Raw genomic sequence first — 23,635 nt, 5'->3', positions numbered from 1 at the left:
GACGTTTGGCTCTCCCACTCTCGTTTTTAGTTATGTTGGGTAAATTTAAACGAGAGACTGAAGACGGCGGCACCCCGTCAGCGCTGTGGGGTCTGGGGATTGCAGCCTGCATAAAAATGTTATCGCAACGAATTACCACTTCACGCGGAGTGCCCACGCGGTGTGTATGATGCACCGTCTTTATTTTTTTCCAGTTCCGCAATTACGGAACAAATTCACGAACTTGCGCACCACATTCACGCGCGAGAAAAGAAAAATTCAGAAGCGCTCTGGTGCCGGCGCGGACGAAATATACGAGCCCTGCTGGGTGCACTTCCGACAACTACTTTTTTTGCAAAGTGGATGCTCATCACAGCCCAGCGTATCAACCATGGACAGGGAGGAGGAAATTGAGGTAGGTTTCAAGTATTATTTGGTTCCTGGAAGTATTTGTTTTACTGGCATTGAACATTATGCACTGCAGTATAAGGCACAATACAGTGTTATACATGGTGCCCATTACTTCAAGCAAATTCACATTAGAGCCCATCAAGCTTAACTTTCATGGATTCAATCCTTCGTGCTCCTGAACAGAATTTGGAGACTCATGCATTCATCTCAAGGAGGATATCCTCCCCATATGCGGCCAAGATGCAGCTTCTGCCCATCTGCTAATTCTCTGGATATTGCCTATATTAAGCATGTTTTTGACACCTGTCTACATGTTAACAGTGTGGAAGTACTCAAGGCATACCAAGCCTTCAGGAAACGGTCACCAATTAATAGCCAGACTGGTGATGATTGGTAATAAAGAAATGGTTATATACAGAAGGTTCTTTTTTGATTTTATTTCAGCAAGTAGATTCTGCAGAAATCTGCGAGTCCACTTTGGAGATTGAAGAAATATCCATGCCTGCGAGCTGTGTTGACGCAGCTACAGGCAACCAAGAAGGAAGTGCGGACGCCCAGTTCCAGGAAAATGCACCAAGCAATTCACGAACCAGGGCTGGGGAGAAAAGAAAAAATCAAGACGAAGAAAAGGAGCAACGAAAACGTCTCCTCACGTCAGCCGTAGAGGCATTAGAAAGGAGCCAGAGGCTGGCTACTAAAGATGAGTGTGACACTTTTGGCGCACTTGTAGCACATGCCATGCGACAAATACCTGCTGGGCCTCAACGCCAGTTGGCAATGTTGCAGGCCTATCAATCAATAGTTAAGTTCGGTTTGTCCCTTAATGGTACGAACAGTGATATTGTAAATGTGATTGATTTGCAGTAAACATGATAACATACTTTGACACCAGTCGCCACTGCCAGCTGACTTGGCCTTCTTTATAGAAGTAGTCTTTGAAGTCTTCTCTGATCCTTCGAGCTTCCTGACCACAATTGCTTCCTCTTTTCTTGAGCGGCTGCACTGCACCTGCTGGGCAGTCTGAATGCCGCCATGTTCCCCGCCGTACATGTCCTGCAACGAGCATTGAAACCTCAAACTGGCGTGACAGCTGTTTTTGATACTGAACATGGTAACAACACGTACTCTGCACTACCTGAAATTGTTTCTCAGAAGTGTACCACAGCGATTCTGCATCAGGTCATGCTACAAGTTTGAAAGACCATTGTATGCAGTCTGCTTGCAGTGGAGTTCAGAACAGTAATATCAAATTACTTGCATACATCCTAGGCTTGCATGGATGCCCATCTGTATTCAATGGCAAATGACATAATTTATGATATACCTCATTAGCCCTGTCTATCCCAGCTAAACTTGAGAAAAGGAATATTACAATAAATGCTGTAGCTGATAGATTACTCATCCATCAGTTTTAAATGGAAATTTTCTAAGCCTTTGTTTGATGATACACCATTAGTTCTTTATACTACAAAACTCCAAACTTCATTTCTTTGTAATGATTAACAGATTACTTAGATAAAATTTCACATGGTAGATTAGACCAGAACTAAAATATTGCTCCATCACCACCAAACAAAGAGTATGTTGACACAGATCCCACAGAATTGGCAGCACAATCATTCACTTCGAAGTTGTGATCATAGTTTGTCTAGACATCCTGAGAACCAAGTGCCATGAAGAGTACTAAATGGAATTAACTGATAAATCTATCCTTGGCTACTGGCTAAACATGAACATACTTATAAGGACCAACAAAGGACTGATACCGAGGACCAAATGTAAATGAGTGTTGTCCTCAGTCACCCTTCAATGCATACAGAACAGTGTTCGAGGTCCCTACCTTAGCTTTTTCACTTTTGGTCAACACAGCTAGTGAGTGAGGAAGGTCATTGCAGAAATGTAACAGTAATTTTAGTGCTATTTTTGTCATAGCTCCATGCACTATACAATAATCTGCTTTATTGGTGCAGTTTAAAAATATTTGCCGAACACAGGTGCTAGGAACAAGCATTATTGTCCTTCAAGAACTTTTCTTTAAAGCACACTTGTTTGTAATGGTAGAAGCGCCTTACCAGTCAGGATGTCCTCCACATCTATACTCTCGGGAGGCGTGTACAGCTGCCTCGTTCCCCTTCTTCGCCTCAAGTAATTGTGCAGCACAACAGTGGACAGAACCATGTATCGGGCCCTTTGCACACTGTGACGCAAGGGAGCTCTGTAAACTTGCCAGGAATTAACAAGCACACCAAAGGCATTCTCAGCTGTCCTCCTTGCCCTGGACAATCTGAAATAAAAAAGGTAATGACTATTTTTTTTATCCTGTTTTGTAATGATCACAGCTTGCAGCAATGTGCAGACAAACAGTTGGGAGATTAAGTAGAACGTGTTGTCGGGCTAGTTGGTTAAATACTTCAGACATGGCAGTTGCGCGAAACACACACACACAAGACAGGTTACGGGACGAGCGCAAACTTACAACTGATTTTATTCAAAATGCAAAGCACATATTTAAAGGAAGAAAATAGAATGAACTTTGAGCATGCGCATCGAAATTATACATCATGTGGCAATCAGTAGCATACCAAGGTCTGAACTTACATCGTCTTATCGAGAAAGGCTACCTCACTATTGTACAGTGCAACCGAAGAATCACTGATACATGATTGTCCTCTTTTCTTTATGAAATACGCTTCCATCACTTCACGTGCAATTGAATCTCGACTTTTGCCCAGAACTCTAATCTCATTAAGCCGTGGCGGACAGTAACTGCAGGACAGGCAATGCTTTGCCAAATTTGATCCCTCCCCCGTTGTTAGCGATAACCCATATTCCCGTGCACGATCGTTCAAGCAGCGTCCAGTTTTTAGATATCCACATGATCAGTTTTTAGATATCCACATGATCTTTTCGAACAATGGTGTGTGCTGGTTGTACCGTCCCAGAGCCCAAAAAGGTCTGTTACCCTATAGTTCGGAGCACTCAAAAACTGTGAAGAGAGGGATTGCTGCTCTGTGTCTAGAGTCTGGCCTCATGAGATCGTGTCCTCACAGAATGCAGGAAAGTTTTAATGATCAGGTCGGCAGGCTTTTATCTGCCGCGTTACCCTGTGCGATCGTGGCGGCTGTGGCTGAGACGCTACTGCAAAAGATGAAAGGGAAAGCGCGGCAAAGGGCTGAAAGCAAAGCAAGACCAGCAGTCATGCCGTACGTGCACAAGGTGTCACGCAACCTGAAGAAGGTGGCGGGAGAGTACAATGTGCCAATGGTGTTCACAGCACCGTCCAAACTGGCAAAGCTGTGCCCCCGCATCACCAATCAAGGAACAAAGAACAGTGGTTGTGACAAGAAGCACGCTAGGCCCTTTGCTGAATGCGCCGTCGGAGTTGTCTACGAAATACCACCGACTTGTGGAAAAACGTCCGTAGGCCAGACTGGACGCTGCTTGAACGATCGTGCACGGGAACATGGGTTATCGCTAACAACTGGGGAGGGATCAAATTTGGCAAAGCATTGCCTGTCCTGCAGTCACTGTCGGCCACGGCTTAATGAGATTAGAGTTCTGGGCAAAAGTCGAGATTCAATTGCACGTGAAGTGATGGAAGCGTATTTCATAAAGAAAAGAGGACAAGCATGTATCAGTGATTCTTCGGTTGCACTGTACAATAGTGAGGTAGCCTTTCTCGATAAGACGATGTAAGTTCAGACCTTGGTATGCTACTGATTGGCACATGATGTATAATTTCGATGCGCATGCTCAAAGTGCATTCTATTTTCTTCCTTTAAATATGTGCTTTGCATTTTGAATAAAATCAGTTGTAAGTTTGCGCTCGTCCCGTAACCTGTCTTGTGTGTGTGTGTTTCGCGCAACTGCCATGTCTGAAACAGTTGGGAGTATGAGTCACATTGGTGGCACCCTTGTTTTTCTTCCACTCTGCTATAGCTAATTACCATATGTTAAATATGCACAGTGATTGCCTTCCCTTCATTACGAACAACGAAGAAAAAAATTCTGTGCCGTCTATCTGCTTGTTTACTATCATAACTTGCAGCACTGTATGCAAGGGTGTGCATAGCGCACAAATAAGCAAGAGCTGTGAAAAATTCATGAGAATGCACGGCTACAGGTGCGGTTAAGTACAACCAGCTAGCTGCCAGTGCATATCAGCACCAATACATGATGCTTAAATTTCTTTCTGACAGCTTTTGATAACTTGTTTGCCATATGGTTACTATTCGCCTCCTGACCTCTCTCTTGTCAAAATGTGTTTTATTCCTTCCATAAATGTGCACAGTGTTTAAATGCAACCAGCCAGTTTCCAGTATTCTGCAGATAAATAAGGCATATTAACTTTACTAATACATCATAATTAGGCTACTTTCTTTACAAGCATAGCTATGCAGTACAGTTAGGCTCTAGAGCTCTCTCGCGTTAGATATTTCATTCCTAACATATCTAAAGTAATCAGGCACACAAGCTTAAGCATGCATACAATAAAACAAACTATTACTTTGTAAAATGCAACAAACTGGTACCTGTAATTGAAAATTCTCTTTTGGTGTCTGAGCTCTGCAACAGGGTAAGGCCTCATTAAATAAGGCTTGAGGCCAAATCCTTCATCCCCGACGATTACATAGGGGGCTGATGTGGAAGAATTTGGGAGACGTGTAGGTGGGGGCAAGGTGTCCGGGTTTTCCTCGATTTTTTTGCGCAGTTTTGCTTCGCACCACACCCCACTATCATTCAAACGTCCATTCCGGCCTGCTTCGGCAAAAATGAAGTTAAGATCCGCATGTACAAGGGCCATTAACACAATGCTGAATGTGCCCTTGTAGTTGCGGAACAGAGCTCCACTTTTTGGGGGAGGAGTGAAGGTCACGTGCTTGCCGTCGAGGGCACCAACGCAGTTTGGGAACTGCCACAGTTCCTCAAAACCTTGGGCCACTGCCCGCCATACCGCATGTGTTTTAGGAGTCTGTAATAAAAATAAACATTTGTTAATATGAATCAAACAATATTCCTGCACCAAAAAGAGGGGTGGGGGGGGGGGGGGGGGGGGGGACTGCAGCTGACAAGAAATCGCAGATATGAAGTTTGTTCAAGAAGCAGTATTATCGGGAACAACAAGGGTATACTGGTGGAGTTGTAGTAAAAAGTCAACTTTCCTTCCAATTTTGTGTGAATATGGTTTCAGTCAAATTTTCAGCAGCAGAGCAGCAGCTTATCACTCTTGTCCAACACATATCACTGCATTGAAAACAGCATTGACTGAATGCCTTAATTCACAACAAATATCAGCAGTTAACACCCACCAATGCATTGTGATAATGCAGGATGAAGTTGTTTTTAGGTGCTATCCATAGGTTATGCTGCTATATGTTTGTTATAACCATGGTAGGAGTTAAGGGCTGGTTCAATAGCTAGCACAATTGCGCGGAATTGAGATATATGAAGAACATGTTGAGAAATAGCTGCATGTCCCAGCCATGACGCGAAAAAAAAAGTAACATATTCTTACCTTCACAACTTAGTCCACCAAAGCATGGTAGATGGCCTTGCAGACATCGAGAAGAATGCCAGAGATGGTATTGTGGGCCACGTAAAAAGCATACTGAAGAGATCTCACTATCTCCTGCAAAGGTATATAGTGATACAGTAGAAGGGTAATTAATCCAGTGATGAACGACTCTTGCCATCAAACACTTAACTACAACACATTTGATTTATAAACAATGGTGCGTTATATGCAGTTTTTTAGGTAATGCTGATCTAGGCACACGCTGTGCACAATTTTTCATGAACTTCCACTTTTTATGCCAATACACCATTCAAACGACGGTCTGTTTGGGTTGTCCAGGCAGATTATATATGATAGCTGTTAACCACAATTGTCTTGAATTCAGTGTTTATTTCCAAAACATTTATTCAGGACAGTACGCTTCCAGGGAATTATATTTTCTGGTCGTGAATTTTCGTTTCGCCTCCTATTAAATTTGTGTGCATTGCATTGCTATTTTTAATTCTCCATTGTTTATAGCTAATTACCTGTTTCTAAACAAAAATAACAATTCCTGGTGTTCCGCGGTTTCTTTGACGAGTCCAATAACTCCCCTGCTTTCCTCTGCGCATTATTAAACTAGATGGACTGCTTCATATGCAAGTGAAAACAAGGTGGTCGCAATTGCTGGCGCCGCGACGTAAAAACCTGCATCGTGCGGCAGCGACAGCTCGAGCAGCCGGAGCGACGAGATTTCACAAAATTGAGTTTTTCAATGCGCTGCTTTAAAAATGTGTGTCAGCCTTAAAGTAGTTAACATCGTGCGCTGCCTCATGCAGGCGAACGAGCTTCATGCAGGCGAAACAGCTCGAGCAAGTAAATTACGGACTCACCAGTTGCGAGGTAGCGTAGCGTGATGGCAAGCCGCTCTCCCGCCTGGATCGCCTCTCGGAAGGAGGTGTCCTGTTTTTGAATCCGCGGTTTTACTTTGCTCAGAAGGTCTTCGAAGGCAGACGTGTCCATGCGGATCCACCTTCTGTACGCCTTGCCGTCGTCCAAAGCAAGTTCGCGTATTAGGTTTTCGTAGGCGCCTTCTCGCTTTCGCCGCAGCAACCAGGGTTGCACCCAGCATACTCTTGGTTTTTTCTTCGGTGGCTCGTCGATCGCCTCGAGCAGCAGCAATGCTGCAACAGCCGCGCCCGCTTCTTGAACGTCGCTTCTTGCCGAGTCCGCGTCTGCGGCACAAAGAGACGATGCGAGCAGCGCGCACGGAAGCAGCAGCGTCGAGCTGTCGGGATAGGATGACGTCGGCGCTCGGTCGGCACTGTTGTCGGCAGAGTGTGACACGCGGGTCGGCCGACGGCTGCTATCTCGCCGATGCGACGGCGATGCGCTCGTCGGGCGACGATCGGCGCTCGGTCGGCGTCTGCGCAGTGTGACAACGCGCCGACGGCACCAAAATCGCTGCCGCCGACCGTCGCCAGACTGAAATCGGCCGATCGTCGGCCTAGTGTGACCGCGCCTTAAGGAAAATATTTGCTGTCTATTCATAGCATCTGCTTTCACAACTTGCACCTAGGTGCGGCTGTCCCTCCATCCCTCCCTACAGGAGCGGTAGTATGTTAGTTATTTTTATAAGAAGAGTTTTCATAGGAATATGCAAGCATAAGTACTGAGAGTGTAAAAAAAAGAAGTAATACCGCCATCATAGAGAGCAGGGCTTTGGGAACATGCTGGCATAAAAAATTTCCGCCCTTTGTACTTAATTATTCAAGACCAGGGGTGACTTGACGAGGATGTTAATTATAGTTATCCAAGAACTGTACCAGATATAGCTGAAAATAAAACGCATTGCTGAAATTAGCAGAGCAATTTAATATTTGCACCAAATTTGGTGACATATCGCATGCATCACTAAAGAAAACACTTTTCATTGCCTCATTTCCTGTGAATCTCGCTACGTGCCTCTGTTGGTAGCCCGCCTGCGGTTGCTTTTTAGAGCGCAGCTCTTTGGCGTCCGTTCCTGGGTTTCGCGTCGTCGTCGACGTTGTCGTCGGCCTCGTAACCAGCTCCGCCCCCTTTCATCCCCCCAGCGCTAGCAGCGACCGACTGATACCGCTGGATGCCGCTGACGCCGCTAGAGAGTCAAGATAACGTGACTGCATAGAACACCGTCGCCGCCATGCAGAAAGAGGAGGAAAGGGTCCCCCCCCCCCTGTTCTTGTGTGGCGGATAGGGTGCTCTTCAGTTGCCGACGCGCCGGTTATTTCACGTAGGCGTATATATCACGCATATTTCACGTATATATCAGTCTATTTCTCCGACCACAAAGCTTCCTTCATGACTGTCAAGAACTGTTAGTGGAGTCTTTGTTAAAGGAATACGTGTGAAAAATAAAAAAAAATTCTGTGATAGCGCATACATGTGTTGCTCGATTTCTTTTCCTCAATCTATCGAAAAGGTGAAACAGCTTATTTGCTGCGCTCAAATTTCGCATTAGGAAGTAACGTAATCGTCGGTAATTTTTTTCCAAACATGCTTCACGATCATGTACTACTTCATGAAGCAGCTTATGACACATGCATGATGCAGTGAAAGGCATGTGGTTTTTAGAACACTTAAAGTACGCTGTTCGAAGCATGCCAACGTGACCGCGCAAGATTGTCACAACTTACCAGACTTCTTTCTACTAGAATGAAACAGTTATGTCGGTCATGTTAAGAAACAGTTTCAAGTATATATTAAATGCCCTAAAACGCGCCATCATACGTTCGTATAACTTCTGCACACGTTAAAACATGCTGTGCTATCAACAAAAGAACGCACTATTTGGTGGTGAGTGACCCGGCCGGCGCCCGTGCACACCAGCTCAGGGTGATAAATACGTGCGCAGCTGCATATATGCGTTTTTTTCCTTGCGCAATTTTAAGCGTACCATGCTGTTGTTCAGGTGAATGAGCGCAGCAATTTCCCTGCTATAAAGTGCGTTGACTGGCAGCGCCGGTCGACACCCAGACTTCCTAATGAGGTGTTTATATGCGAGAAACCTATTAAGGCTAACCTAATTTTGCATTTTATGATACTAGGCGGATCCAACAGTGACGCAGCTGGTCGGCACATGCTGCTTCTGCAGTGCGCAAGAATGATGCAGCCGCCTATAGCTGCGGCAGCTGCGGTAGGCACGGGCAGGCGGAACCTGTTTTGCCTACGGCGCGAAAGTCGCTACTGACATTAGCGCCACCGCATCTTCGTTACGTCGCGGGGTGAAGGAGGTCTATATATGTACGTACTACGTATGTATGTATACACGTAAGTATGTTGGCATCGCCTGAACATGAAACTGAGTGATCGTAAGTTGAGATTTCATTTGATCTTGGAGGAGACGACTCTTGGATTTTCAGCCAAAGTTGCCGTGGGGCTCCATCACACCTTCAATATCTCGACATGCACTCTCGTGCGACATTGACTGGCACGTGTTTGAGAGCCAGTCCATTCCGCGTATTCTTTGCTCAGCAAACTCCGGGGGCTAGCCTTCCTTGTGCCACCAGCAGGACGTTTCTTCCGCTTCAGCAGAAACTTCGCTCCACGGCGAACTGTTCCTTGTGTACAGTGTGCTGTATTTGTGTTTCCTATGCTGCACAGTTTTCAGCCATTTATCTTGTAACGTAGATTTCAGTCATTTTTTTTCTTACTAACGGTTTCTTCGCTGTCATTAATGTTTTTTTTTTTTTATGGTCAACTCACACGCAGTAACTCTCCGCCCCTGTTATTTCGCAACAAAGCCGAAGCCTAATGTGAAGTACGCAGACCACTATTACGGCGACCACTATTGTAGTATCGCTTTCATTTACGTAGAAGCATTCGCTTGTGACAGGCAGTCATGCTGGAGTCACAGTAAGTACCGATTGGGCCGTAGTCGTGAGGATACTTGCTACAGGGTCTGGCACTCTATCGTCAGAATTTAAGTACTTTACAGTGATTTCGGCTTCGTAACACAGAGAAAAAAAAATTCAATTTGCAACGCTGGTGTATACCGTAAGGAAGACAAAGCCGTCGGCATGGCCGCAACCCTCTCAGAGCATAAAGGCCCATGGGGGACGACGCCATCTGTCGACGACTCCACGGACAAACAGAAGTACGACGGGAGCGGGAAGTGTAAAAGAGTGGCTCGGAATAAGAAACCGATTGTGAACAAGAGCTTCGGATGGCAGAGCTGCACTCTTGTTGGTAGGGACCGTGACGCAGTTTCCAAGCGCATCCCCATTTATATGCCCCATTCCAGGTCCCATGATGACATCGGAAGTGAATAGATGTGAGAGGCGACGACTAAACAGAGTGATATGGAGAGGGAATAGTTGGCAACACTCGCAACTCTAAATGCTGCCGCCGGTGACCCGATCTTCACCGCCAGCTGAGAGTCAACACGACGCGCTGTCGTTGGCGACGCGCTGGTTTCGTTAGCCTGTGCCAAGCTGCACACCATTAGAACAGGACATTTCAAAATGATAGCCTTTACATTCGTCTTCAGGTTCGGAAGGCGTTAGCAGCGAAACTGCCGAGAATGGCAGCTGAACGCATTTCATACCTTTTAAATGTTCTTGGCAGGAAAAGAGTCAACTTTATATACCATTGGACTACATTGTAAGAACAATTTCTTGTTACCCTGGGCTCAAAGTTCTGGAAGTTGTATTATTCTCAAAACTCTTGATGCGACTATTAGTTCTGAGGACCAATATTTTTACCGCTGCACATAGCGAGCCAATTAGTGACGGCTTCCATACCGAAACCATTAGATGTGAGAACAAATCCCACGCCGTATGTCAGTAAACCGCCTTGTCTTCTTTCATACAGCGAGTGCTGTAAAACCGCCGATCAGAACAAGCCCTCAATTTTAAACAGCTGGGCATCTCATGAACACGTTCAATTATATCGTGAAAAGACTTGCGGGGCGTGTGCTTCCAAGCTAGGCCCCATAAGGTCGTCAGCTCGCATGGACAGAGGACAGAGCCGAATCGGAAGCACCCCGTCACGGACGGAGTCCAGAAAGCGAAACCAAAGAAGAGCGAAGCGCGGCGCTCGCGGACGGGCCAAATAAAGACGAATGAGGAGGCAACCGCGCGTTCCTGACGCACCCCCGCTCGCAGCAGCCTGCGCCTCGATTATTCTCCCGAAGCGGTCGCGGCGTGCATACAAATTGCGCCGCCCATCCCGGATAACAAAGCCGCGAGGATCAACAAACAGCCGCCGACCGTGCCGGACTAACTCGCCGCCCTTTCGGGCTCGGCAACGCCGAGCGAGCCCTTCCCAACCTGCTCCCTCTGGCTTTGTCTATTTCTTTATCACCGAGCGCTTCTTTTTAGCCTTATTTTTTGACATTGATCGCGGTGTTTTCGTGAAGACCTTTTTTTTCTCCAGCTTTCCACCGCTGGATACAATTCTTGCTTGGATTCTTGCTTCGCGTTGTCTGGTCGACGCGGTTGCCGGCGCTTCGTCTGCTACGTAAAGGGGATTTGCGTCGTCTGCTCACGAAGCAGCAGACGACGATCCGCGCTCCAAGAGCAGATTAAGGAGGAAAGCTCAGCAGCGCCCCTGGTGGACACACACAGAGACAGGAAAAAGAAATGAAATAAGAAAGGTGGGAACAAATAAAAGAGAAAGCGAACACGTCACTCAGGTCACCTCCGCCAGTGCTCCAGGAATGGTGTGTCCTTTCTGTTACTTTTGTCGCTTTCTCATTTTGCCGGTATTTTAGCGGATCCCGTTACTTGGATCGCTTCGGCCCGGCTTGCTGCTTTCTCCCGGATTGACTTGGCATGACTCTTCGCCGCACTGGACAAGCGGAGGATGCCGTGTTCAATTACCAGACCTATGTTTTCGCGTCTGCTTCGCGGCTGGCTCCCCTGTTCCACTTGTTTCTCGGAAATGCTAAATAAAAGACCTGTGGGGAACATCGAGGAATATACAGACCCTGCAGATGGCGAGGCTTCTTTCTCGGCACGTACAAAATAAAGTACAGGTTTGAAAGATGTGTGACCCTACACGCCTGTTTGATTGGTATTCCAAGTGCAATCGCGCGTTCTCAACGGAAGCAGCAGCGGCGTAGTAAATTTGTCTTTCTCCGCTTGCAGATCTGGACAGTGACACACTGAGCCCTGGTCACCTTGACATCTTGTACTTACATTCAGACTTGTGTTCTCAAGAACATTCCCCGTTTTTGCTTATGATAATGTAGCCGTCTTCGCGTCTTGGCCTCGTTTAACGTCATTCCATTGTTTACGAGCTGTTGGGACGCCTCAAAGCTCGGGCATCGAGTGCTTGGAATGTCAAGTACTTCCAAAGCCCCCACTTAATGCATCATTCTCTATACTCTCCCTTCTTGTCGGTCGCTCGCCTGATGTTCTGTGTTTCTCGATGCAAAACAGTGTTGGTACAAGCAGCAATCTACGAGAGAGAACAAGCCCACACTATATGGAGACTCCAAATCCCGTCTCGGACAAGACCACACGCATCTTGCTACGGGTCGCTTGAAAGGCAATGCTGCTCTCTCGAGAAGAATGAAAAGAATAAGAAAACGGTAAGAGTTCAGCCAAAACAAGTGCCTGAAGTGTTTTAATGTGTTCCACGCGTGGTCACCATATCGCTGAAACCACGGCTTCATGTGTGCCATGGCTGCTAAGCTTCAAGGAATATTAGTATGTGCTGTCGCGTCTTTCGGGAATAAGTAAGAAATGATCTATGCTTCATGGAGTACTCCTCCAGCAAAACTTCAGCCCTTACTATGTGCAGAAGCCGCCGTTATTGAACAAAGGAGTATATTAACGCGCCTTAAAAAGAAACAATACATCAAACACACAACTATATACAGCCATTTTCGAACTAATTATGGTTTATTTTTCTTGAGTTACAGAGTCGACGCGCAAGAAAGAAAACATTCTATTGTAGGAAGCACATCAATTTCCCACAAAACACTATAACTGTAGAATTCACCCACTTCTGGTCATCTACGATATAAATAAGCGTCTTTCGTGCTCGTCCACTCATACTCAGCCCGCCTCGATTGGTGGGGCGAAGAAATGGGATTGGCGAAGGATTTGAGCGCGGGGCTGAACCCGGCGAACGCGCATATATAGCAGGACGGTGGCAAAGTAAAATTAAAAGACATTATGCGAGCGCCGAGTTTTCATCTTGCTCACGGCCAGTCCCTCCATCGAATTTTTCAACACACCCCCAGCTCCACCGCCTTGAATGCGGAATGAGGTACTGAAACTTAATTCTCTTCCACCGTTCTAAAAGAAACAAGAATTGCTGCCGTGGCGACAAAAATCCTTAAGCCTTCCTGCCACTGTAGTGTTAGTCCGGTCGGCTTCTCCTAGCGCCCTCTGCTGAGTCCTGCTTACTGAATTTTCAAAAAAGCAGAAACGCGTCAAGCAGAAAGAACCCTCATAAGGGCCATTTGCTATAAATTTAAGGGCGCTTCAAAGAACCGCATAACGCGACGACACTGAGGAGTGAAGCCTGTCTTCCCAGACGTCCATATAGCAGTCAAGAGGGGTGAGGTCCTGTTTCGGCCTGATGTAAAAGAAACTAAGGAGCGAGAATCTTCCCGTCAGAGGCACAACTTTCTATGACGTTCTAGTTGACTCGGAAACAAAAAATAAGGAGGAAACCCAATTATTCGCTTTTATCCCACCGGTTCTTTCCCGCTTTGCCAACGGCGGCCGTGCGAGACTTGAAGAAGGACGGTTGACTCGGAATTCATGGAACGTCCGAGAATGTGTCTGCCGCCGCAGTGAGGACCCTGCCGCTTCGGCGCTTTGTTTTAACGAACTTGCAGGAGCAGAAATCCGAGCCTCGTGGAGTATAATGCAAAGTGGGGGCACTTGATGGGTTTTCGGTCCTTCTCTTGAGCTACGGCGAGCGTTGACTCGAAGTCCGTTAGAGGTTTCCCAGCTTTCACTCGGCATTTTATGAGCGGCGAAAAAGTCGCTCGCCGGTCACACGTGGATGGACTCGGTTTTTGGTTTTGACACAAGAAGCAGGCGGTTGGACGGGACGAGGAATTCTCGGGGGCTTGAGGCTCAACAGGAAGAAGGAAGATTACGTCTTGGTTCCTAACTATGAAATGCGGCGGCCTGCTGGATACGGCGGGAGCACGTCCTCGCCAGCGGACTTCTGGTGCTCGAGTATCAAGAGAGTCGTTGACTCGCGACCGGTGGTTCATTTGCAAAGTTGGGCGCTCAAAATGAGATGCGTTTTGCCTCGCTCGCGTGCGAAGGAAAATGGACAAAGTTGTGAGCCCCCCCGAGCTTTCGTAAAATAATCGAAAGAAACGAAGCCAGGAGTTCTTCTTCTCAAGAGAAAATGTGATTAGTTGGGAATCGTCCGTCGCCACGGGTATTAAAACGTTACGCCTAGAAAAGGCACTACCGTATGCAGGAATGCACTAAGCCGTTCACTGGCGCGGGTTCAGCCAATTTCAACAGTGTAGCTTTTTTACGCTGAGATGAATTCTCGAGGCTGAACGCCGCAGATAGGAAGGGGATGAACAAGTAACAAAATGCTGTCGCAGGTAGCGCTGTAGGACTGCAGTGTCTTCACGCTGAAACTTTTTCGAAGTTCAGGAAAGGTGAATTCGCGGACTTTTGGCTCTTCGGGGATATTGTTGGGAATACAGAATCCGTACAGAGTAAGTTAACGTTGTGATGGAAACAATATAACCAAGACCAAACTCTGGGCGTCCTAAAACTAAAGCTCAACATTTATGGCGTGCTTTTTCTAAACAATACGGTTGACTGCTCATAATGAATGTTCTTTCTTACACCTAAAGCTGTGTAGGAAATTGTGCACATGAAACAGTGTGGTCTTCGATGTAGTATGTATCTTAAAGGGCAACTCCTAGGGTATTCTGTGCATACTATACTACGAGTTCATGATATCGTCACATTCTTTAAAGAAACCTCCCTCTGTGAAAATAAATCATGTTTCGAATTAGCAAATCGAAGAACTTTATCATAGTAGAAAGCAAAACATGAAATCGGGAACCTGACTGCCTGGTTTGAGGCGGTGTTTCACGTGATGCATTGAAGACGTCACTGGCATATTGGAAAAACATCCCCCCACACATCCTGAATGGCTACAGCATAGATTGAAAAGAGTGCTCCGCTCCGGAAATTTTAACGGTCGGATACAAGCCTGGACAGTTTTGTTCTCCAGCATTAACGCGAAAGTCAACGAGCGTACAATTTTTCTGAGGTCACTAACGCTACTTCGAAGACACACTTGTCAAACCTGGTGAAAATTGCCAAGTGGATACGGAGAATCTAGCGCAGAAGCTTAACTGTAACCTTTGAAAGTTGAAAAACGCAGAGAGTTACTCATCCACGGAATGTCCCTTGTTTTTCTAGATTGTGGCAAAGTCTGCCCAGACTCCAAAGAATATGTAGGACATTAATTAGATTAATTGTGCGTATGTGACGGGAGTGGGGCGAAGGGGTTAAAAGCCTGGGCTGGTTTATTTTAATTACGAGTGGATCTCACAGGGCATGGACTCGAAGCTCGGAGATCAAAACAGAAAACTTGAATGAAAGAGATCGGAGCCCTCTCTGCACGTGGTGTGCGTATCCCGAAACCCACCTGGCCTCTGGATTTCGCTGAATCGTTTGCTAGAGCGCAGATGGCAGCTAACCCTCGGCCGTGATCCCGTAATCGAGATCCCACGCCGGAGTGTCTGGCGTGAATGGAGGCTTAGTATTCGTCGCCGATGCCGTGAGAGAAGATTAGAGGGATCTAACGCTGGGGTCCATTGATGGTCGTTGAACACGACTGCCTTCTAGTTGTCTGTTCAACAGAGGCCAGCAACACAATGGGAGGCTTCTAAACGACGGCACACGAAACCTGAGCGTGATATTGTAATCAATGTAAACCGTAAAAGGAAAGCGGGAAAGAAGTCACAGACTTTCCACAATGAAATAAAACTGACGTTACGACGGACAAACGAGTGAACTGACGACAAAGTACAACTCAGAAGAACACACCAGCGATCAACTGTCCTTCGTCTTTAGAGCACACGGTTGTAACGTCCTTAACTTAAAGTAGCTAGTTTAACTAGCAATTCTAATAAAAAAAACGGAATGTTTTTAGTCCGCAGTCATTTTCTGAGCGCAACTCATTTTTGCCTAATGAGGGTAGAAAAGGTCCGGTATGAAAGCTGAGCTTAGATGCTTCGCAGGTGTTAGGGGCTACCCGTATGAAGATGACGCTTAAAATGTGGCGTATGGAGAGAAATATATGGCTAATTATAGGAAGTATGTGCTTAAGCACATGAACATTACGGACAACACGACAAAGGCTCGCAGGTTTACGCACTTATTATACCTAGTGCTTCTCCTCCCCCTTGAGCTCAAACCCCACGTACGAGTGCATACAAATACATCCCTGTTACGACGGTGCTTAAGTCTCATCGAACCTACTTTCACTGTAAACCGCTAGAAGAACCAGTGAGAGCACCAGTAAGTGTAACGATGATTTCTTTGTAGTGAGCATTATTAATCGTGACTACAGTGATAAGTTTCGGTGAGTAACTGAAAAAAAAAGCTGATTTGACGCCAGGATCCTTACCACTCTCGGCTTTCGGCAAATAGAGCTCATTCCCTCAATCAGCCATTCAGATGCAAAATCGCACCTTCTGCTGTACTCCCACTTACTAGTTGGTAAGTTTGTCACCTTTAGTGACTACGAGAGTGAACGAGCCTAACGGAACGAAAACTTTTTGTGAGCTTGGAGACGTTTTTGCGGTCTATAATCGTTATGCGAATGAATGACTTCCAGATGCTACTGCCTGGGTGGCCTGCTTTTTATCGTTTTTATTAGACCCACAACTATCCTGTGGCTATGAGTCTAAACCGTATTGTAGAAATTGCATGAATATGAACAGAATAAAGAAAGAAATAAAGGAAAAATAATGAAAGAGTGAATATTGAGCTAATCATGCACATCATGCACGTGTAGCTAAATATATTTACTTTGTCACGGTTCGATAAGAGAAAGTCACGAAAGAGAATTAATAGCCGTAGTTGCACGTTTATACAATTGAGCTATGCCTCTGTATCCGCGCCTTCTTTACAGGCAAATTATATGCGCCGTACGGGACAAGTTGCAGCTTCCTTTGCTGTTCACCGTCTATGTTTCACAGAGGGATCTGAGGCCTAAGCGACTCCTAACCGGGAGATACGGCGATTCGATGGCTGTGCCAATTGTTCTGATGTGTCCAAGGTAAGTCCAAGGCCCGTGCGCTCATGGCAACACGAGCTTTGCGTAAATTGACTAATAGTGTCTATCTGCTTTCTTTGCTCTTGGAAGAGACAAAAAAAAAGTGACCGTCACAAAAGTGCAGAGTGAAATTTACCGAAAGCTGGTTCGTAACATGAATGCAGTGATGGAGGAAGTCGAAAACAGGGCTTGCAGAATACAGAGGCAAGTCGATGGTAATGCCGTGAAGCCACCGTGGAACCCCAGGCAATCACACGCAGAACTGTAATCAGAGTCCCGTGATTGGTTTTGAAACGCCATTGTGTCTCCATTGGCTTTCGTTTGCCTCTAGTGCATTTTGGTTCCGGCTTTCGCGTACGCTCTGTGGTACGTAGACGCTGAAGTCGCCTCGCGTCAGCTTCTCAACGACTTCATGCAGCATATTCTTTGCTGCGTCTGTGGCGGAGCGCATTGCGGGTCGTTGTCCGGAACTCTAAATTTGCATTCTGCTTTGCACGATGCGCAGGGTGTTGACAGGCTCGCCGCTTTGTTTCTGGGCCTTGAACGATTGGCAACACTTTTTGAGTGGCGGGGTATCTTATCGCCGGCAGCCACCAAGCGCGGGAATACGGTTTTACACACAGCAGCGATGAGCAGAAAAACAAAGAGGCCGGAGCTTGCAGACATGTCGTTGTTGTTCACCTCATTCTACGAGGTAAACAACAACAACAACAACAACATTGTTCCAAGGAATGGCCAGTGCCTTCCGTCCCCTCTGCACCATTTGTTCGCGTGCTTTATTCTCACTCTCAGCCTTGCGGACGTCGACGGCAACGAGGAAACATGAACTTGGGAGTTGAGGCAGTAATAGCTGCCAGTTTAACAACCTCGAACTTATCCGTGAAAAGACAAGCAGTCTAAAAATTTATATTGTCAGTCTGTGCTGCAGCATAGCTAGAGCTTTAGGCATCACCTTCAGTTGCATTGGTGGTGGCGATTGTCATCGCTCCAGTTCAAAGCAATTCGTTTACACGCAGTGTAAGAGTGCATCAGTTAAATGTTTCAACTTCCCTTGAATCGCATGCGATCGGTGTTTCAACTAACCGGTTTCGTCGAAGAAAGATGCCACGAAGCTCGAAGCAAGAACTGCTTCCAATAAAACAATTTCCGATCGCTCAAGGGTGGAACGATTATAATGAAACGTTGGATTAGAAGCGGACGAATTTCAGCACTAACATAGCAGGAACCGAGACTACGGTCGTGGGGGCATCAAGCACAACAAAATAAGTAGCAACACCCTTGCTCTTTGTCATAGATAACGGGCAGAAACAGCTCGACGGCTAGCTGCTTCGGACGTTCGAAACGACTGAAACGGAAGCGATGTCTTTGTTTGGGTCAAGGTGCCGTAAACATCACTAGCGGGAAGAACAAAAAAGCCACCTGGACTCCGCTCCCTTCACTTTTCGACCATCACAGAAGCGTGAACAGATGGACGGTTACGTCACGTCGTGACGAACACCGGTCGTAGCAACACGTCAGCGCCGCAAGAACACAAGACGTATAGCTCATCGCCTCAGCAGCGTGCAATGCCGGCACCAAAACGAAGTTCACAAGAGAAAAAGCGGTATAGAAGAAGAACGCTAGCACACCGTACACCTAGCCTTTCGTGTATGCCGACGCTTCGTAGCCGAGTGGACGGAGCAACTTTCAGCAGCGCCTTGACGAGCACGACAAGCAGGGGGAACAAGGGAGCTCGTTTCGCGCCAGAGGGCGCCGCCGCTCTTTTGATCTCGCTTTTTCTCGCCGCCTCTCCTCTGAGGCGCGCGCGTGCCTCGCGTGGCTCTCGGAGCGAGACAGGAACGCCCTCCCGTGGCGCTGTGTTGATTAAACCTGCCAGAACGGCCGACTCGGTGGGGTTGACCTCTGACCCCCTTTTCTCGCCTCGTGCCACCAGCACCACCGTCCCTCTCGTTCCCTGCAACGCTCGTTCGTTCCGTAACCTTCGCGAGTGACCTGCGAAGCGTTCCTCTTTGGCACGCACTTGGCGGACGCTGAGAGGCAGAAGCGTCGAAAACGGCTTCACGCCTCGCGGGTTTTTCGTTATCGCCTTCGTGTGTGTGTTCGTTGTTGCTCGGACGACTGGTCCGATGATGACTGCTGAGGTTCTGACGGAGCTTGTTGAAAACGGCACTGCCAGTAGCTAAAAACACGCAAGCATTTTAACGTGGCTATTTAGTGCTATCAATTTTGACGCGACAGCGTAAAGGCCCGTATCACGGAAAAGCCGGTGTCGGCGTTGCCGTCGGTGTGACGGAAAAATACGGACAGGTTGGATTGGATTGGAGAAACTTTATTGATCTAAAAGATCATTGGGGCGGGATGAATGGCCCCGTAACGGAGGGCGACCGTTCCCACCCAGTCCGCAAGTTTGGCTTGGTGTCCTTGTCAAGCTCCCTCAGGAGCTTATCGAAAAGGTGGCTCTTATAGCAGGATCCCATAGATGGCGTCAACTGCACCAGCGGAGCATCGGAGTCCCCATGTCCTCGGGTTGCGAGTCTGGCATGCCACCACTTCGCCAAGCAGCTATGTTCCTACGGCTTGGTTAAAGATGGGCTTTATATGTATGCAGTCTGGTCTTTCACACAATCTTTGTGGCTGTGCAAGAGGAACCGCTGTCGCGTCATAAATACAAAGGCGGAGCTTAGGTGTTCACCGTTTTTTTTTGTGCGTGTGTCGGGGTGCAGAATGAAGACATGTTCTAGGTAAGATTTACGGCAATGATCAAATAAACAGAGCAAACTTTGCCTACCTATCATTGAAAGAGGCTGCATAAGGAGCCGAGTTAGAGCAGTTGCATAAAACCGCAACCGTCCAGTCGTGTCAGTCGTGTCAGAGAAGATAACACGAGAAGAGGCATCAGTTGTCTGCAGTCAAATATAAGGCACTCTAACTCTTTCTCATGCAACGACGGGAGAGGCGCTGTGAGTCAAGAGTCCTTGTTGAAAATGCTGGTTAGAGGACCCAGCGAGAGCAGAATTGGTGGAGCAGGTTGAAATGCGATCCAAAATGGACACTTCGCACTAAAATACCCTTAATGAGCTTAGTGTCTCATTACAGCGATTTCATTTTTATCTGTTTTCTGTGCAATAAACCGTCACTACTGTCAGCGGCTTCCGGCCGAGTCGTCTCCTCGATATATGTGTGCTGCCGCCCAGAGGAAGTAGGGGGGGCGGGGGAGGGGGGGAGTTAGGGTGCACTCGACACCATCACGTCATAATTCGCAGGTACTTATTTCTCGTTATCGAAATTGTTTTTCGCGTAATCCACCTAATAAACCCAGTTAAGAACGGTTGACGGCAGTCTAAACAATTCCTCTAGGCAACCTGATAAGGTGCCGACCTATGATCTCAGAGTCACATAAGAGGCGAGGGTGATATTTATTTCAAGTTACCCTCTTGGCCCAGAGGGCATTACAGAGGGGGATATAACGGTGGCGAGAGCCCGCTTCTTAAAGCGATATCATTATGTGGCTCACCGGCAACGAAACGCGGCGTTCTCGAAAAGTGTTCCCGAAAATTCCAGATGATGACACAGTGGTAGCAAACAAAGATGAAAATTTCTTCCGAAGATGCGGGTAATTTACTCAAGACTCTCAGATTCCTTGGTGAGCACGCAACTCACAGGCCAGAAAACCGCGTTGCTTCGAGGCTAACCAAGGTGAACTAAGTAAAAGCGTTGACTTACGACTGTTTCTTATTAGTAGTTGTGTCGTTAGAAAGATTGGTTTGGTTTGGTTTATGGGGTTTAACGTCCCGATGCGACTAAGGCTATGAGAGACGCCGTAGTGGAGGGCTCCGGAAATTTCGACCGCTTGGGGTTCTTTAACGTATACACTGACATCGCACAGTACACAGGCCTCTGGAATTTCTCCTCCAAAGAAATTCAACCGCCGCGGCCGGGATCGAACCCGCGTCTTTCGAGTCAGCAGCCGAGCACCATAACCACTGAGCCACCGTGGCGGCTCTGTCGTTAGAAAGAGAAAAAATTAAGGAAACAAGTGCGAATAAAAAGGAAATATATAAAAGCAGTACTTTCGCATTCAAAGAACTTAAGTAGTGTTATATTCCCTCCGTATTTTATTTTTGGTGAGTAAGTGAGGAGAGTAAATTTAACTTCAATATCTTGCAGGAGCTAGGCGTTGGAAGAGGTTTCTTGACGAAGTTGAGGCTTTCCGCGAATGCCCTAGCTTCGCTTCGCTCGCGTACAAATCTGTACCCAAAAAGCAAAGACACAAAGCAGGAAGCCTAATCACTGCGCTCAGTGATACGTGTACCAGCGTTTTATTTTACTACACGCGGTGGCAGCTCTCCCTGGCAATGAAGGGTATGCTGCAGGGGCGGAGCATCCGTAACTGTGCCATTGCAACAAATAGTTCGGCAGAACAACGGTGCGTCCGCGCCTACCTGGTGCAACGCCCTCTCGCGGGACATTCACTCCGTCGCTGGCGAAGATGGCGCCATCTATGAAGGCTTCTTGTAGCTAGAAGCGGCTAGAAAATTTGTAATACAGAAAACTATTTTTCCTTGGCTTTCAGCTTTTAATTTTGCAGATGTGCTAGAAATGTGCTTTAAATAATGAATATTGGCGATATACTACGTTTTCAGAGAAAACTAATAACTAGCAGATGGGTTTATAATTCCCTGCATAAGAAGAAAGAGCGCATCGCGGCTGCGTAGCTTCCACTCTATTTCCAGATAAAGCTGTCGCGCAGTGCGCCTTCAAAATTTCTGACAAATGTATCTGGAGATCAAATTCTTTAATTTTGTTCAAATTCTTATCATGTCTAATTTACGATCCAAAATATGATTGAAATATAATTTGCTCCGCTTTTGGTTCTTGGCTTTTCGCTGAGAAATGTCCTGTATGCAGAAACTCGCGACTTTTCTGATGCAAAGACGAAAAGGGATCTCGCCTCCTTGCTTCTATCTAGGCTTATGTCTGTTGGTTGCACTACCTGAGTCGTCTTGAACACTTGCAAGTCCTTTAGCATCTATTGGAATGCACTTTCATCAGCTTGTTTTACCTGGACAACAGTCATAAAAACAGCTCGCAATATATCCACATATTTGAGAAACATTCAAAAAGGGGAAAAATTAGACCACTTTCAACGTACTCACTCGATTTAAGAAAAGGTGCTCAAAGAGGCCGCAAAGCTTTTCACGTCACTAACTTTCCTTGGAAGGTTCCAGCGCATGCGATTCTGTTGTACAATATATTGAACAAGTTCTCCATAACCGGGTCTCAGAAGGGTGGCGAAAAAGATGAAGGGTAGGATGATGCAATGCAGCAGGCATAAGCTGCGAAGTGCGACCATTGACCGCTCTGAAAGGACTGCTTAGTGAGATATGGAAAGGAAACTTTCTCTTGGGTCAAGAGGGTCGTCGCAGCTAACCGCCAAAAACAGCTACGTTCACGTACTAGCCACTGGGAATGTTGTTTATATGGGCTCCAGTATCGTCTGCTTTCGGGAATATGTCCTCTTCTTCCATGCGACCCGTGTAAGACCTTGACTGAACACTCACCTGGGGAAGATACTTAGGGGCAGCTATTCTTGCGACTTTGCTCGAAAGGAGATCAGTAAATGGAGGAGCTTTTTTTTTTGTTCTCAGACAGGACAACTTTTCCTGTTTTGATATAATTGGCGAGCGCTTTGCTCAGAAGCACGTCACTGCAGCAAGAAAATCTAAAGAAATCTAGATTACCGGTCTGCGCGGTCCCAAATCAGACGCCATGAAAGTTGCATGGCCTTATTTAGATTTATATAGCTGGACATTAACTTTTGGCTTGCAGTTGATGTTTTTAAGTGCTTCTAGCGTACAGTGCAGCTGAGTACCGTGTCCTGAAATTCTGACAAATGACCTATTCATCTTCATCATCGCTGTCAGTCGAGGTACATCTACAGGACAAATGCCGTACCTATTGACCTCCAGTTGACCCTGTCCTGTGCTATTTCCGTACCTCATTTGTCCACTTGACTCCCTGTCTCCTCTTGTTACGTTCCAGATAACGGTGAGTCTTCCAGTGAGTCCAACCTGTCAAAACGTCTGCGCAGATGCAGACCACCTTGAAATTACCTGTAGCTCTGCCATTCTAGCACGTTATTTCCGATAGCCTTCGCGCATTCCTACTGGAGTACATGGCATCATTTAAAGTCGGTGGTCCCCAATGCTAATGTGATCCAGTGACGAAACGACTGAGACCCCCACTTTAATTCTTTTCCTCCTAATTTCATCCTGGTGCTTGGAAATTACTAAGAAAGCTCAGTTATTGCTGAAATCTGCATATCTTACATCCGTGATAATTCGTAGATGTGGAGAACATTCTAGTGGGCCATGCGAATTACAAAGTCTTCAAGCGGACGTTGGCATAAATTTCCTGACCTTTAATGAGCTCGCTCTTGGTGCGGGCGATCTATCTAGAAGTTTAGTAATTAAGAACCTTTTG

General features: G+C 46.6%; 1 protein-coding gene across 1 annotated transcript; it reads right to left on the bottom strand.

Annotated features, from left to right (window-relative positions):
- Positions 1-893: 893 nt before the first annotated feature.
- LOC149347147 (uncharacterized) lies at positions 894-5,174 on the bottom strand. Its single transcript, XM_089585503.1, has 4 exons — positions 4,923-5,174; positions 2,463-2,674; positions 1,272-1,443; positions 894-985 (listed from the first exon to the last, which is right to left on the bottom strand). The coding sequence occupies exons 1-4, from the start codon at positions 4,976-4,978 to the stop codon at positions 973-975; spliced, it is 453 nt and encodes a 150-aa protein (XP_089441629.1). The 5' UTR covers positions 4,979-5,174; the 3' UTR covers positions 894-972.
- Between the last annotated feature and the right edge of the window lie 18,461 nt (positions 5,175-23,635).

Source organism: Amblyomma mixtum, chromosome 4, assembly GCF_055824585.1.
Source record: "Amblyomma mixtum isolate Tamu chromosome 4, ASM5582458v1, whole genome shotgun sequence".
Taxonomy (NCBI): Eukaryota; Metazoa; Arthropoda; class Arachnida; order Ixodida; family Ixodidae; genus Amblyomma; species Amblyomma mixtum.
Note: the sequence above shows the minus strand (reverse complement) of the source record. Positions and strands in the feature narration are given on the sequence as shown.

What these genes read in the sequence shown, in the direction of transcription:
- LOC149347147 (XM_089585503.1), bottom strand. Translation starts at nt 4,978, where the DNA reads ATGAGGCCTTACCCTGTTGCAGAGCTCAGACACCAAAAGAGAATTTTC. An exon ending in AAGAGAATTTTCAATTACAG is followed by an intron (nt 2,675 to 4,922) that starts GTACCAGTTTGT and finishes TTTTTATTTCAG; the next exon opens with ATTGTCCAGGGCAAGGAGGA. An exon ending in TGTGGAGGACATCCTGACTG is followed by an intron (nt 1,444 to 2,462) that starts GTAAGGCGCTTC and finishes TGCTCGTTGCAG; the next exon opens with GACATGTACGGCGGGGAACA.